Raw genomic sequence first — 13,600 nt, forward strand, 5'->3', positions numbered from 1 at the left:
CCCGTCTCCACGGCAACCAGGCCCCGCCCCCCTCCGTCGCCTTGGCAACCGCCGGCCCCGCCCCCTCTCGTTGCGGGGTGCAGCGCGCAATGCGCATGCGCGCCGAGAAGCTGCTAGAAGGGAGGAGGGAGCGGGAGCCCGCGCGCGCGGCGAGGGGCGGGGCGCGGGGGGGGGCCGGCGGCGGGCGGGCCGCGCGCATGCGCAGTGGCGGGAGGCGGCGCGGCGGGGTTTTTGCTGCGTCACCAGCGCTGGGCGCCGCCGCCGCCGGAGCGCGCGGGGCATTGTGGGAGCGAGGCCGCGCCGAGCCCCGACCCGCAGCGGAGCCCCCGAGCCCCGACCGGCCCCGGCCCGACCCCGGCCCCGCCCCCGCCCCCCCTCCGCCGCCGCCGCCAGCACCGGAGCCGCCCCGCTCGTCCGCCCGCCGGGCTCCCCCCGTCCCTCCGAGGAGCGCCAGCCGCCGCCGCCGCCATTCGCCATGTGAGGCCCGCGGGAGGGCGCCGGGAGGAGGCCGCGGCCTCGCCGGTGGCGGCGGGAGGGGAAGGGAGGGGACGGGAGGGGAAGGGGGGGGGGGCGGCGCCGCCGCGCAGTGACCTTGGCCGGGCCCCGCCGCGTGGCCCCGGGCTGGGCCCCACCGGAGGCGCCGTGGGGCGGGCGGGAGCTGCTCGCAGCGCTCCTCGGGGCACCGGCACCGGCGGCGGGCAATGAATGGGGCCGGGGCGGAGCCGCCCGGGGGGGGCCGTGGGGCAGGGTGGAGCCGGGGCCGGCACCGGGGGGGCCGAGCGGGGCCGGGGGAACGCGCGGGGCTCGCGGTGAGCGGCAGGGGGGCGGCGGAGGGGAGCCGCCCGCGCGGTTTCCCCGTTCCGATGTTAAAGCGGGCACCGAGGGACAGGCCCCCGGGGGTAGCGGGGCACCGGCCCGGGGCGGGATCCGCCGCTCCGGTGGCTCCGGGCAGCACCGGGGAGCGGCGGAGGAGCCGAGCAGCGCGGCGTGGCCGTGGCTCGGAGCGAAACGAAAGCAGCGAGGAGGAGGCGCGCTGCCCGCCCGGCTCCCGGCAGCTTTCCCCGCTGAATTTCCCCAAAACTCCGCCTGAATTTCCCAAGAACTCCGCGGTGATTTAAGCCACGAGAACGGCGGCGCGCTCCTGAGCTGGTTTCGCTCTGCCCGAAGCACCGAGGGAAGCGTTTGCCGCCCCGGGGAGCAGCACACGTGAGCTTTTTGCCGCCTTGTCGCTGGGGAGGCTTTTACCTCTCCGCAGCCCTTCCGAAACTCCGAGTCCGGGGCTGCTCCCCGTTAACGTGACTGAAAGCGAGAGGAAAGTAACGAAGCCGGAGCTCTTCGCGTAGCGTTTGCAGAATACATCATCCTGAAACCGTTGCTTTTTTTAGAAAAAAAAAGAGAAAAAAAAAAAGCAGCACATTTGCTGGGGTACGAAAACGAAAGCAAAACTAGTTATGTAAACCAAAATTCTTGCTGCCACCTGTAGAGCTAAATGGCTTTTCTCCTAATCCTGTCTGAGGGTGAAAATCTCGTTGGGCAGCCGAGTGCTGTAGGAGCTGTCTGGATGCTTTCCGGGATAGAAGGCTGAGCTCTGGCGGGTCGCAGCCCGCAGAACGGACGAGGAAAAGCACGTGGGCAGGTCTGGAAACTTCTCGAACGGCCTCGAGCAGCAAGCAGCAAGACTTGGGGGTCAGCCCGTGGGTACAGGACGTGAGGACCTCTGCTGCTGGGGATGGTGCGTCCAGAGCTTCTCGGCCCCAGGGAAGAGAGCGCCGGTCTGTGGTGTCGTCGTGGTGTCCCCTGGAAGTGCCAGCCGCTGGAGGTGTTAAATTCAGGCGCACGGTGGCTGCGGCTGTTTAGGAAGTGCCCCAAACCTGCGGGTAGCAGCAGGAGTAGTCGGGACAAGCCCTTACGGGGTGCGGGGCCTCGTTCTGTGGCCCTGCGCTGCGCGGTCGGGCTGCGTGCTGGAGCTGAGGCTGCTGGCACAGGGCGGAGGGAATGGGAAATTAATTTATTCCGGTCCCATGCGAGCAGCGCAGCTGAGCGGGAAGGAGGAAGTGTGGGGCTCCCCGCCTAACAAACGGCTCTGTCTGGAAGCCCGGCTGGCGTCTCTCCGTGCCGGTGAGAGAACAGAGCAGGGTTTTGTGTGGGAGTGGGGGAAGCACCTCTCCGAAGGGCGCTGAGCACGTGTGCTCCTCGCCGGTGGCCTCCCAGGAATCTCGGTGTGGGCAGCGAGGTGATCAGCTGGGTGAGACTCGTCCCATCCACCCCTCGTGGTGGCAGCTCTCACGTGGCCTGCGCCGCTCTGGATGCGAAGTCGCAATTAAAAGCACCTCGTCAGGCGGCTGGAGGCAGCGTCCGTCCTCCGTTTGGGGGGAGGGGATGGGAGGTGTGGTGGTTTTACTGGGGTGGGCAGCCAAAATCCACCAGGGTCGCTCTCTCACTCCCCCTCAAAGAGAAAGGGGCAGAAAATAAGATGCAGAGGGCTCGAGAGCTGAGGTAAGGATGGGGAGATCCATCAACAGTTATCATGACGGGCAAAACAGACTCAGAGTAGGGAGCTAGGAACTGCTCCAGGTTTGGCTCTGTACCACGGGGGCCATCCCTCAGGAGCTCTCAGCTCCAGCACGGGTCCCCCACAGGCGGCAGCTCCTGCCGGGTCACCTCGTCCTGCGTGGGCTCCTTCACGGGCTGCAGCGTGGAGATCTGCTCCATGCGGGACCCGTGGGTGCAGGGGGACAGGAGGCTGCACCAGGGGCCTCACCACAGGCTGCGGGGCACCTCTCCCCCTCCTTCTTCGCTGACCTTGGCACCTGCAAGGCTGTTTCTCATTCCTTTCACTCTCCCAGCAGTTTTTTTTTTCCCTTTCTTCACTCTACTCTCACAGAGGCACAAACAACATCGCTTATTGGCTTGGCTCTGGCCAGCAGCAGGGCCCTTCTCCATCCTGTGGCCCTTCTCCATCCACCCCTGTGGCCCCCTGCTACCAAAACCTTCCCAGTAAACCCACTGCAGGAAGGGAGAAGGACTGGATGGAAGGACTGGGCTGACTGGTTCTGTGCGTGATGCAGTCACCGCCTGCAGGGTGGGAGGCACTGCGTGCCTGGGAGGCAACCAAAGTTTGCTGTTAGAAGCACGGTTTCTGTTCAGCTAAACTCTCTGGTTTCATCCCTCTTTGTGTGGCTTCGATGCCCGCGAGCTTCCTTCAGCTCTAGGGTAACTCATAAAGGGTTTGGAAGTCGTGTGAGCGCTGCCTCGGCACGCCTGATCCTGGCAAGAAATCAAGGTCACGGCCACACCGGAGCAACACGGCTGAGGAATGCCTGCAGCTCCCCCCGGGAAGGCCGGGGACGTCTCCATTGACGCTGGGAAACACTCGACAAGTGTTGATGCCGTGCACAAAAGCCCCCGGCACCATCGCTAGCAGGGACACTGCAATTTCTGTTCTGCTAGCAGCGCGTCTGAGCAACGTACCGCGTTGTGAGCAGCGGGATTCGTCCTCCGCTGGTGCCCAGGCGCAGCAGTTTGGGTCTGGGGGGCATGAGGAGGCACAGAGCAGCCGGGGGGCTGGGCAAGTTGGACATGGCCTTGCCCTTCCTCGAAGAGCCCTGCATTCCCCAGGAGAAGAGGAAACTTGTCTCCAGTAAGGACTCAATGCCCTAGTGAGGAAACTGCTGCTGCCGTTGACCTTTATCTGAATAAATCGGTGGCTCCCGCAGTATTTCTTAAAAGTGCTGCTAAAGGGGAGAGAGGATTTCGCCCCTAGGGGCAGTGGCTTGCTGGGAGGCGAGGGCTGTGCTCAACTGCCCGCTCTGAGGGCTGGCTTCCTGGCTGGGATCAGGCGCTCATAGCTGCAGGCAGGAGCATTTCCCCGTGAGGAGGAAACCAGCGGAGTCTTACAAGTGGTGCGAGGACCGCCAGGTGGGGGGGTTTCCTCTGGTGCCGTCGTTTGATGGCCGAGGGGACTTCAGCATCTGCTTTTCTCTCTGAAAGCCCTTCCTCCTGGCGCTCCTTCTGCAGCTAAACCACAGCAGCTGTGACCCCGTCGTCTTTGTGCCCTGCTGAGGACAAGCTGCAGCTTTCAGCTGGTGTCCGTGCGGGCTGCGAGCAGCGGAGCTGCCGCTGGTCCCGGGCATCCCCGGGGAGGCGTGAGCTTAACCCAACCTGTCCCAGCGTGGCTGAGCCCCGTATCTGAGGGCTGAATCTGCTGACAGCAGGTGCGTCCAGAGCTGTTCTGGAGGCTTAGCGCTGTCACCTGGAATGTTCTGGAAAGGTAATTCTGCTCTCGGGCTGCACCGCCCCGCAGCAGGGCCGGGAGCGCTCCCAGCGTCCCGGTGCTCGGCTCCTCCAGCTCCGTGCGGCTGCGCTGAGCTCCCAGGTGAGCGCAGTCGGTCCTGGCTTGGCAACGCCTTGGCTGTGAAATTCCAGCCCGGGTCGCACAGCGCTGGAACGCAGCCGGGGTGTGAGAGCGTCCGCGATCGCTCGTGGCTTAGCAACAGCAGCTCCCGCTGGGCGCTGCTCGCTCGGCCCTGGAATGCGGACGCTGAGCTCGGGGCTGGGCTCCAGCAGCCGGGGAAGGAGGGGAAGCGGCCGGAGCCTGTGGCTGGGGCCGGGATGGCCGCGCTCGAGCGTCACCGTTTGTCTGGCGGGTGAGTGGTTGCTGCTGAGCGGTGAATGCAGCTGCTCAGGGGCGTTTCTCGTGCCGTGGATGGGCTGCGGCTCCTTCTGATGCCTGGGGGAAGCCAGGAGTGGGAGCCTCGGGTGGCAGCCAGCTCGGCGTTGGAGTCTGTGTCTGTAGGACGCAGGAGCGAGGGTCAGAGCAGCGATTCCTCCTGCTTCACAGCAGTGATCTCAGCTGGGTTTTGTTCTTGGTGAAGTTCCTGAATGTTCCATCTCCTCTCCAGCCCTTGTCCCTTAATCAAATTTTAAAAGATCGTTAATTGTAAGCTTGTGGTACTTCCAAGAACAGGTGGAAGTCCTTTAGTTAACGTTCTCTACACACGCTAAAACTCAAACTGCTCCATAGCTGTGTATCAGGAGAAACGTAAGGTAAAGTGAAGCTTACCTGGCGGCAGAAGGCTGATGCTTTAATCTCTTAAATACTGGGAAAAGATACAAATCCTAATCTGAATTTCTTCTGACTGGTCTGTTTGCAGGCAGCCCGCTTCTGCGAAGTGGTACGACCGAAGGGACTACGTCTTTATTGAATTTTGCGTTGAAGACAGTAAAGACGTTAATGTAAATTTTGAAAAATCCAAACTTACGTTCAGGTGAGTGTAACTTGGGCCCCACGAAGCTGAAAGGCACAAGGGTGCCCAAAAGCTGTGCTGATGCTGATTAGATTTTATTCTTAAAGATTCTATATTTATTCTATATTATTGAAGTATATTTGTGCTGTAAGACATTTCCTGCTAAAGATGTGTTTGTTTTCTCTTAACAGTTGTCTTGGAGGAAGTGATAACTTTAAACATTTAAATGAAATCGACCTTTTTAATAATATTGATCCAAATGTGAGTATCCTCTGCATTCTTCTCTTACTGCTGTGTCCAGAATGCTCAGCTCCTTCTGCTGCACACCACCCACCCTTCTGCAGCAAACTGTGCTGCTCAGGAGGGGTTCGTTGGTTGTTGCTTGACAGGGGGCATCTGAACGGCTTCCAGTTCTGATGATGCTCGCTGTCACCCCTTGTCTGTGTGTGCAGGCAGTAAAGGGTGCTACAAAACTGCCCGAGTTACGTTCAGGCAGTCCCAAACAGAACTGGTGCCGCTCCGCCTGGCTCCATTTTGTGATGGTTTGATGTGCAGCGGTGTTCTGACTAAAAGCATACCATTGGGTTTTGAATTTGTATAGATCTGTTCATAACGGGAGTTACTGTGACAAATACTGCATCACCTTACAGCCATCCAAAGGTGCTTCCGTGTATCTGAGTTTAAGCATGTCCTTACAGACTGAGGAACAACTTGTTTGCAGTACTGGTCATAGCTTAAAGAGCAGGCAGTATTTTTGAGTCAAAGAATAAGATGATAGCTTAAAAGAAATGAATCTAATAACAGTGTGTCACCGCAATGTGATTGTTAATACTAACAGATGCTTGCTTTTTTTCCCCCTCTCTTCTTCCAGGAATCAAAGCATAAAAGAACAGACAGATCTATCTTGTGTTGTTTACGAAAAGGAGAATCTGGTCAGGCATGGCCAAGGCTAACGAAAGAGAGGGCGAAGGTGGGTTTAGGCTCTTTGATGGCCAGAGCAGTGGCTGATGTCTCCCCTATTTTATTTTTATTTTGGGTCGTGTTTAAATTACGTAGCAGTTAACGGCTCACTTGCCATGCTCCTGATCAGATCTAAGTGACTTTGAGTAGTAACAGTTCATTTCTTGCTTCTCTTTCAATAACTTCTTGTGTTGATGTACAGCTCAACTGGCTCAGCGTGGATTTCAACAACTGGAAAGACTGGGAAGATGATTCAGATGAAGACATGTCCAATTTTGATCGCTTTTCCGAGGTATAGGAAGATGAATACCTGGAGGATTGGGTTTCCTTTTGGGTGGCATGTGGGCAAAGGGTGACAGCTACAGGGAGTCACGCTCCTTGGCCTGCTCTTCCTCCTGCTTTCTTGGCCGTTGCTCTCAGGGCAAGTTCTGCCAGTTAGCTGAGGCACGGCTCTTGGTTTCCCACTTGGTGCCACCTAGACGATGTTGCTTGGAGCAAAATTAACTTAATTTATAAAAATAATTGATGGTGTCATGGAACATAGCTGGCTGTGTGTGAGTAGCAGCCGTGCTGCACTGGCTTGCTCCAATTTTTTTAATAAGTGGAGTGTGAAGGCTGACTGTACAGGTGTAGAGAGCGCAGTGCTCGCAAACAAGAGCCCAGGACAGGAAAAAACACCTCAGCTCTGGAGCAGACTCCAGCTGCTTGAGCCCATGCTGTGTGAGCTGTTGGCACTGCACTGAGATGGTTGGTGTGTGCTCGTTACCAAATCTGAAATAAATGCTGGTCCCATTGCACGTCTCGGCACTAAATCAGTATAAAGTTTTTTGCCTCTTCACCTGGTAATTTTTGCTTAGGTGCAGCAAGATTTGTCAAAGCAGCAGGTGTCTGTTTACAGCAATTTCAAGCTATTTATAGATTGTTAGCGTTCCCCTAATGATTGGAGTTGGCTCCCCTCCTTATAACGTGGCTATTATCTTTCTTGAACAGATGATGAACAACATGGGTGGAGATGACGACGTAGACCTACCAGAAGTAGATGGGGCAGATGATGTAAGTGCTTTGCAGTAAATGTGTGTAGGGCTGGCTGAGGGCGCTGCATGCTCACTGCTACTTGCTGAGGTTGAAGTTGCATTCCCCACTTCAGCACTGTTAATAGCACAGACTGCCAAACTTTGGATAAGTGACGTAGTCTGGCAAAATCCCCTTGAGTAGCTGGATCGAGGCTTGCAGTGTCCTGGGCAGCTCGGCGTCATACTTTTCTGCAGAGATTATTGGTTATTACAAGTCTGTTTTTTTACTGGAAAAGCTTAACCAAAGCATGTCCTGTAGCCCCTTGAAATACGCTTACTGACAGCCTGCTTGCTACACCGAGCTTTGAAAGTGCCTCCGAGCTCAGTAGGCTCCACTTAACGTTGTTTTTTCTTTCCAGGACTCACCAGACAGTGATGATGAAAGTAAGTTGGCGTTCGTGTTTTTCTGCACCTGTGCAACAGTCTGGGGGCTGGGAGTTGAGGGAGCTGTGCAGAGCCAGCAGATGTGCTGTCCTGTCAGTCTTGCTAAATCCAGGCTGCCAGCTAATGCCAGTGCCTTGCTCCAGCAGCATGAGACGATATAATCTAGTGAAAGCCTTAGCGCTCCGGCACGAAATATTAGTTTGACCTTCCCAGGCTGCTGCAGTCCTGGTGAGGTGTTGGCTGTAACAGCAGCTGTCACCAACACGGAGCTTCAGCGCTCACGGCCTGGTTTGTGCAAGTTCTGCACTCGCACAGCAGGGGCTGCACAGAGATCGGATGTGCAAGGAACCAGCTCCACGCTGAGTGCCAGCAGCAGGGAGGTCAGAGACCCTAAACTGCCTGATGCCTGTCTTGTTCAAGGGCTGTATCTTCTCCTTTGTGTTCCATGTGCTATAATAGGGCTCCTGGGAGCTTTTTTTTTAAAGAAAAAACAAACAAACAAACAAAAAAAAACACCACAAACTAATCTCTTACTTTTTTTTTCTTCCCCTCTAGAAATGCCAGATCTGGAGTAAGAAAAACTGTTGTCTTCAGGGTTTGGGGAAAGAACTTCATCACATTTCATAATTGAGATAAGAATTCCTGAGTTGATAGCCCTAAAGGGAGATATTGCATCCTTTAACCCATTTTCAGTCCATTTTAAATGGCTTCACTGATGGTAGGTGTGTACCATTGTGCGGGGCAGTCTTAAGCCACGAGAGGCAATAATGTTATGCATGAACCGTTTTCCAGACTTCCAAAAACCAATTGAGGTGTAGGCAATCGATACCGAGCAGTTGCAATAAAGTTTACAGAGCCTCCTTGCCTCGTAGCAGATGTAATTCCAACGGGAGAATCCTGAATTTACGTCGAGCGGTAAATTGGCGTTTTCCCCCCCTCTGTGGCCTGCAGGTAGATCCAAAATTTAAGCTTGTACCTGGAACAAAAAACTGGCTGAACCCACCGTTAGCTAATTGGGTCACAAAATGTAACAGGTGATGCGCAATACCTCTGTGGTGTCTTCAGGTGTGTTCCACTAATGTTTTTATTAAAAAGGAAACAAAATTGGCTTTGTTGGGTATTTAATCGCTAGTTGCGTGTTCTGAGGCAGTTCCCAGCCCCCTGCTCTGAGCGCGGGGACCAAGCGGCGCCCGCTGAGGGGAAGGTGGCGGCCGCCAGTGGTTGGCGTGAGCGGCTCGTGGCAGAACGGGACAAAAACAACCTCGGTTTGTGTTCAGAGCAGCGGGGATTTTTTTATTGTCTGCATTCTTTCTAATAAACTGTTGAAGACTCCACGCCTGGCCTGGCCTCCTGCCTCACGGGGCGCTCCAAGATGGCGCCGGGGAGGGGGGGGGGTGGAGGGGGGGGTTGGGGGCGCGAGGCCGCGGTCACCGCGCCCGCCCAAGGACACGGGCGGGGCACGTGCGCTCCGCGCCCGCCTCTTCCGCCCTTCTAGCAACGCCCAATCAGCGCCGCGCCTCTGCAGAGCGATCGCCGCGCGGCCCAATGGCGAGGAAGCGGAGAGCGGGAGCGACGGCGAACTCGGCCAATAGGAGCGCGGGCACGGCCTCCGCGGTTTTGCCTCCGCCCAATGAGCGCGCGCGGCGGGCGGTGCCGCGTGGCAGACGCCCCGCCCCTCGGAGGCCTGCGCCGTGCGGGCGGGCGAAGGGGCTCAGTCGGCGCCGCCATGTTGGGGCTCGCGGGTCGCTGCGCCGCCGCCGCCGCCGCCGCCGCCCGGCCGGGGCTGAGCCGCGGGGCCGGGCCGGCCAACGGCCTCCTGCCGCTGCTCCTCAGCCGCGGGGCCGGCCCGGCCGCCGCCACCGGCAGCCGTGAGTGGGGAACCGCCGCGGGGTCACCTTGCGGCCTGCGGGGCCTGTGGGGCCTGCGGGGCGCGGGGCCGTTACCGGGGCGGGGCGGGGGGCGCGTGGGGGCTGCACTGGGCCTCGTGGCGCCGAGCGGGGCTCCGGGGCGCTGCCCCCCCGCCCCCCGGTGCGGCCCCCGCCGACCCGCGCCCCTCTCCCCGCAGGCCGCCGCTATGCGGCCCAGCCCGCCCCCGCCGCCAAGGCCGGCGCCAGCACCGGGCGCATCGTGGCCGTTATCGGTGCTGTGGTGGACGTGCAGTTCGACGAGGGGCTGCCGCCCATCCTGAACGCCCTGGAGGTGCAGGGCAGGGAGACCCGGCTGGTGCTGGAGGTGGCGCAGCACCTGGGTGAGTGGCCGCCCGTTCTGCCCCGGGGGGGGGGGGTGCGGTGTTGGGGGGGCCTCCCGTGATGATGAATTTCGGTGACTTTCGTTCTTCTGAGCTCGCTGAAGCCACGCATTGCAGTCTGAGGAGGAGGAAAATGGCTGCGGGGGGGCTGCGGCCCGCTGCAGCTGAGGGGTGGGTCCGTCCTGGGCTTTTTTTTCGGTGTTTCTTTTGCTCGTTTTGTTCCTTGGCCCCGCTCTTTGCAGTCCTCCCCCCTGCTGACCGCCGCCTTGGCAGGGCTGCGAGGAGATGGCAGCAGCTGTCCTGCAGGGTCAGCTCGAGGGCACTGCGGTAACGCTGTCCTTGGGCCTTGGCAGGGGAGAACACCGTGCGCACGATTGCCATGGACGGGACAGAAGGCCTGGTGAGGGGACAGAAGGTGCTGGACTCCGGCGCGCCCATCCGGATCCCCGTGGGCCCTGAGACCTTGGGCAGGATCATGAATGTCATCGGGGAGCCCATCGACGAGAGGGGGCCCATCACAACGAAACAGTGAGTGGTGCTGCGGGACTGCAGATCAGCGCCACGCAGGGTTTGGAGGTGGGGGGCTCTGGTCCTGGCAGCAGCCAGGCTCGTGCAGTTTTCAAGCGCTCGGAGATGCCCAGGCTGCACGCGGCTGGATCATGCACGTCCCTGCTGCGTTTGTGTTTCAGCTTCTCTCCCTTCTCGCTGCAGGTTTGCTGCTATCCACGCCGAAGCCCCCGAGTTCGTGGAGATGAGCGTCGAGCAGGAGATCCTGGTGACGGGGATCAAGGTGGTGGACCTGCTGGCCCCCTACGCCAAGGGTGGCAAAATCGGTAGGTGGCACCTGGTGGAAAGGGAGTGCCCAGAGAGGGGGGGCCCCGTGCCCACCCCAGGGCTGGGGAGCGGTCCCCGTGCAGCAGCTTCCTTCGCTGATGAGGAACAATTTGACTTTCGTTCTACTGAGCTTGCTGAAGCAACGCTTAATTATCTGAGGAGGAAAAGGGGGGAAGGGAGACCCCCGGGGTGGTTGGATGGGCTCTGGGTTGAGGAGGACCCCCTTTCCCCCCAGGTTTATTCGGAGGTGCTGGCGTCGGCAAGACTGTGCTGATCATGGAGCTGATCAACAACGTGGCCAAAGCTCACGGCGGTTACTCGGTGTTCGCCGGAGTCGGGGAGCGAACCCGGGAGGGCAACGACTTGTACCACGAGATGATCGAGTCCGGGGTCATCAACCTGAAAGACGCCACTTCCAAGGTGCGGGGGGTCTGCAGGGGGCGACGGGGGGTCCCAACGGCACGGTGCCCGTGCTGACGCTGGGTTCTGCCACCCCCCCAGGTCGCCCTGGTCTATGGGCAGATGAACGAGCCCCCGGGTGCCCGCGCCAGAGTGGCTCTGACTGGACTGACGGTGGCCGAGTACTTCAGGGACCAGGAGGGTCAGGACGTGCTGCTCTTCATCGACAACATCTTCCGCTTCACCCAGGCTGGCTCAGAGGTTGGTGCTGGAGCCCAGGCAGCCAGGGGTGGGGGGGGCCAGGCCCAGCCCTGCAGCGGGGCCGAACCCCTCGTTGTGGGCACCACCAGGGCTCTCAGCAGCTCCTTTCCCCCCCCAGGTGTCAGCCCTGCTGGGGAGAATCCCCTCCGCTGTGGGCTACCAGCCCACGCTGGCCACCGACATGGGCACCATGCAGGAGCGGATCACCACCACGCGCAAGGGCTCCATCACCTCGGTGCAGGTAGTGCTGGAGCAGCGTACACTGGGTGGGGGTCACCTCCCCCTGCCCCCAACTCCCTCCCACCGCCCCCTCTGCCCCCCCAGGCCATCTACGTGCCCGCCGATGACTTGACCGACCCCGCCCCTGCCACCACCTTCGCCCACTTGGACGCCACCACCGTACTGTCCCGCGCCATCGCCGAGCTGGGCATCTACCCAGCCGTGGACCCGCTGGATTCCACCTCCCGTATCATGGACCCCAACATCGTGGGGCCCGAGCACTACGACGTGGCCCGGGGCGTGCAGAAGATACTGCAGGTGAGGGGGACGACGGGGCAGCCCCCGCAGGGAGAGGGGGGCTGGGAGGGGGGCTGGGGGGGGGCAGGAAGCCCTGCCCTGGTCGCTCACCACCCCGCTTTGCCTCGCCCCCCAGGACTACAAGTCCCTGCAGGACATCATCGCCATCCTGGGCATGGACGAGCTGTCGGAGGAGGACAAGCTGACGGTGGCGCGGGCGCGCAAGATCCAGCGCTTCTTGTCGCAGCCCTTCCAGGTGGCCGAGGTCTTCACCGGCCACATGGGCAAGCTGGTGCCGCTGAAGGAGACCATCAAGGGCTTCAAGCAGATCCTGGCAGGTGAGGCAACCTCCCCCAGAAGCTCCTGGGGGGGGAGGAGCTGGGCTCTCTGCCTGTTCCCCCCCCCGCTAACGGCTGTGTCCCCCCCCCAGGTGAATACGACCACCTCCCCGAGCAGGCCTTCTACATGGTGGGGCCCATCGAGGAGGCGGTGGCCAAGGCGGAGAAGCTGGCCGAAGAGCACGCGTGAGCAGGGCCGCCCCCCCCCTCCGCCCCCTTCCCCGGCTCCGTGCGGGGCTGGATTCCCCCCCCCAAAAAAAAAGTATTTAAAATTTCCAATAAAACGTTGGTGAAAACAGCCCCGGGGGCCCTGCGTGCCAGGGGGCGTGGGCAGCAGCCCTGTGAGCCCCCTGCCCGGGGTGGCGGCGGGACCGGGCTGCCCTTACCACCTCCCCCCAAACCTGTGGGGGCTTTGTGCCCCCCCCCACCTCATCCTAGTGCCTGGCAGAGCCAAGCTGGGTGCAGGGGGGGCTGGATCCATTGCCCCCAGCCCCACGGGGCCTTTCTGTACCAGGGGGCCCGCAGCAGCTGGGGGTGACCCCCCCGCACCTGGGGCCTTGGAGGGGAGGGGGGGGGAGGCTGGCAGCTGCCTGCAGCGGGGGGGGCCGCCCCCTCCCCACCCCCCCTCCGGCTCCTGCAGCACAAAGAGCTCCCGGCCGGCCCTGCCAGATGGGGCTTTGTCTGTGTGGTCCCGGGGGGGCTGCCCGGGCCCTCCCCGCCGCCGCGGTCACACCCTGCTTGGGGGGGGGGGGGGGGCACCGGGACCTGGCCCGGGGAGCGCAGCTGGGTGCTGGGGGGGGGATCCCTGCGGGGAGGGGCTTACTCAGAGGGGGGGGATGCAGGCGCTGCTTGGAGGTGCTCCCAGCAGCGCCCCCCCCCCCAAGCAAAGCGCTGCGGCCCCTTTAAATGGCGGCGCGTCCCGGGGGGGCGGGGGCGGCCGCTGCCATCACGAGGGGCCGCGGGCACCGGCACCGGGAGCTGGCACCGGCACCGGGCTGGCACCGCCGGGCCCCCTTCACCCCCCCCCCCAGGTACGTGCTGGGCCCCCCCTCGGGCCGGGGCTGCGCTGGGCAGGGCCCCCCGGTGCCCCCCGGTTCCCCTCGGTGCCCCCCCGGTGCCCCCCCGGTGCCGCGTGACGTCAGCGGGAATCCCGGGGGGGGGGGGGATCCCGAGCTTGGGGGGGGCCGGGGGCTGGGGGCCCGGCTGCGGATGGGGGGGGGCGGGGGGGGAGGAGCGGGGGCGGCCCCACGTGGGGGGATTCCCCCCGCCGGGGGCGGGGATCCCCCCCCCCTCCCCACGTGGGTCCTGGCCCCGCCCCCTCCCCCCGGCTGACGCTCGGCG

General features: G+C 61.4%; 2 protein-coding genes and 2 non-coding genes across 4 annotated transcripts; all 4 read left to right on the plus strand.

Moving 5' to 3' along the window:
* The first annotated feature begins 74 nt into the window (after positions 1-74).
* Positions 75-8,997, plus strand: PTGES3 (prostaglandin E synthase 3). The gene is given in 9 exon segments (XM_027445569.3): positions 75-260; positions 263-477; positions 5,154-5,267; positions 5,438-5,507; positions 6,118-6,216; positions 6,409-6,498; positions 7,197-7,259; positions 7,639-7,663; positions 8,219-8,997. Coding segments are annotated over 9 exon segments (867 nt in total). The 5' UTR covers positions 75-89; the 3' UTR covers positions 8,239-8,997.
* Positions 8,998-9,278: 281 nt separating this feature from the next.
* ATP5F1B (ATP synthase F1 subunit beta) lies at positions 9,279-12,557 on the plus strand. The gene is made up of 10 exons (XM_027445470.3): positions 9,279-9,531; positions 9,729-9,911; positions 10,265-10,439; positions 10,623-10,744; positions 10,981-11,165; positions 11,247-11,405; positions 11,524-11,646; positions 11,730-11,942; positions 12,058-12,259; positions 12,352-12,557. The coding sequence occupies exons 1-10, from the start codon at positions 9,294-9,296 to the stop codon at positions 12,447-12,449; spliced, it is 1,698 nt and encodes a 565-aa protein (XP_027301271.3). The 5' UTR covers positions 9,279-9,293; the 3' UTR covers positions 12,450-12,557.
* LOC113840050 (small nucleolar RNA SNORD59) lies at positions 9,964-10,038 on the plus strand. Its single transcript, XR_003492732.1, has one exon. It is a non-coding gene; the product is annotated as a small nucleolar RNA SNORD59 (small nucleolar RNA).
* Positions 10,835-10,908, plus strand: LOC113840048 (small nucleolar RNA SNORD59). Its single transcript, XR_003492730.1, has one exon. It is a non-coding gene; the product is annotated as a small nucleolar RNA SNORD59 (small nucleolar RNA).
* Positions 12,558-13,600: the final 1,043 nt, after the last annotated feature.

Source organism: Anas platyrhynchos, chromosome 34, assembly GCF_047663525.1.
Source record: "Anas platyrhynchos isolate ZD024472 breed Pekin duck chromosome 34, IASCAAS_PekinDuck_T2T, whole genome shotgun sequence".
Lineage (NCBI taxonomy): Eukaryota > Metazoa > Chordata > Aves > Anseriformes > Anatidae > Anas > Anas platyrhynchos.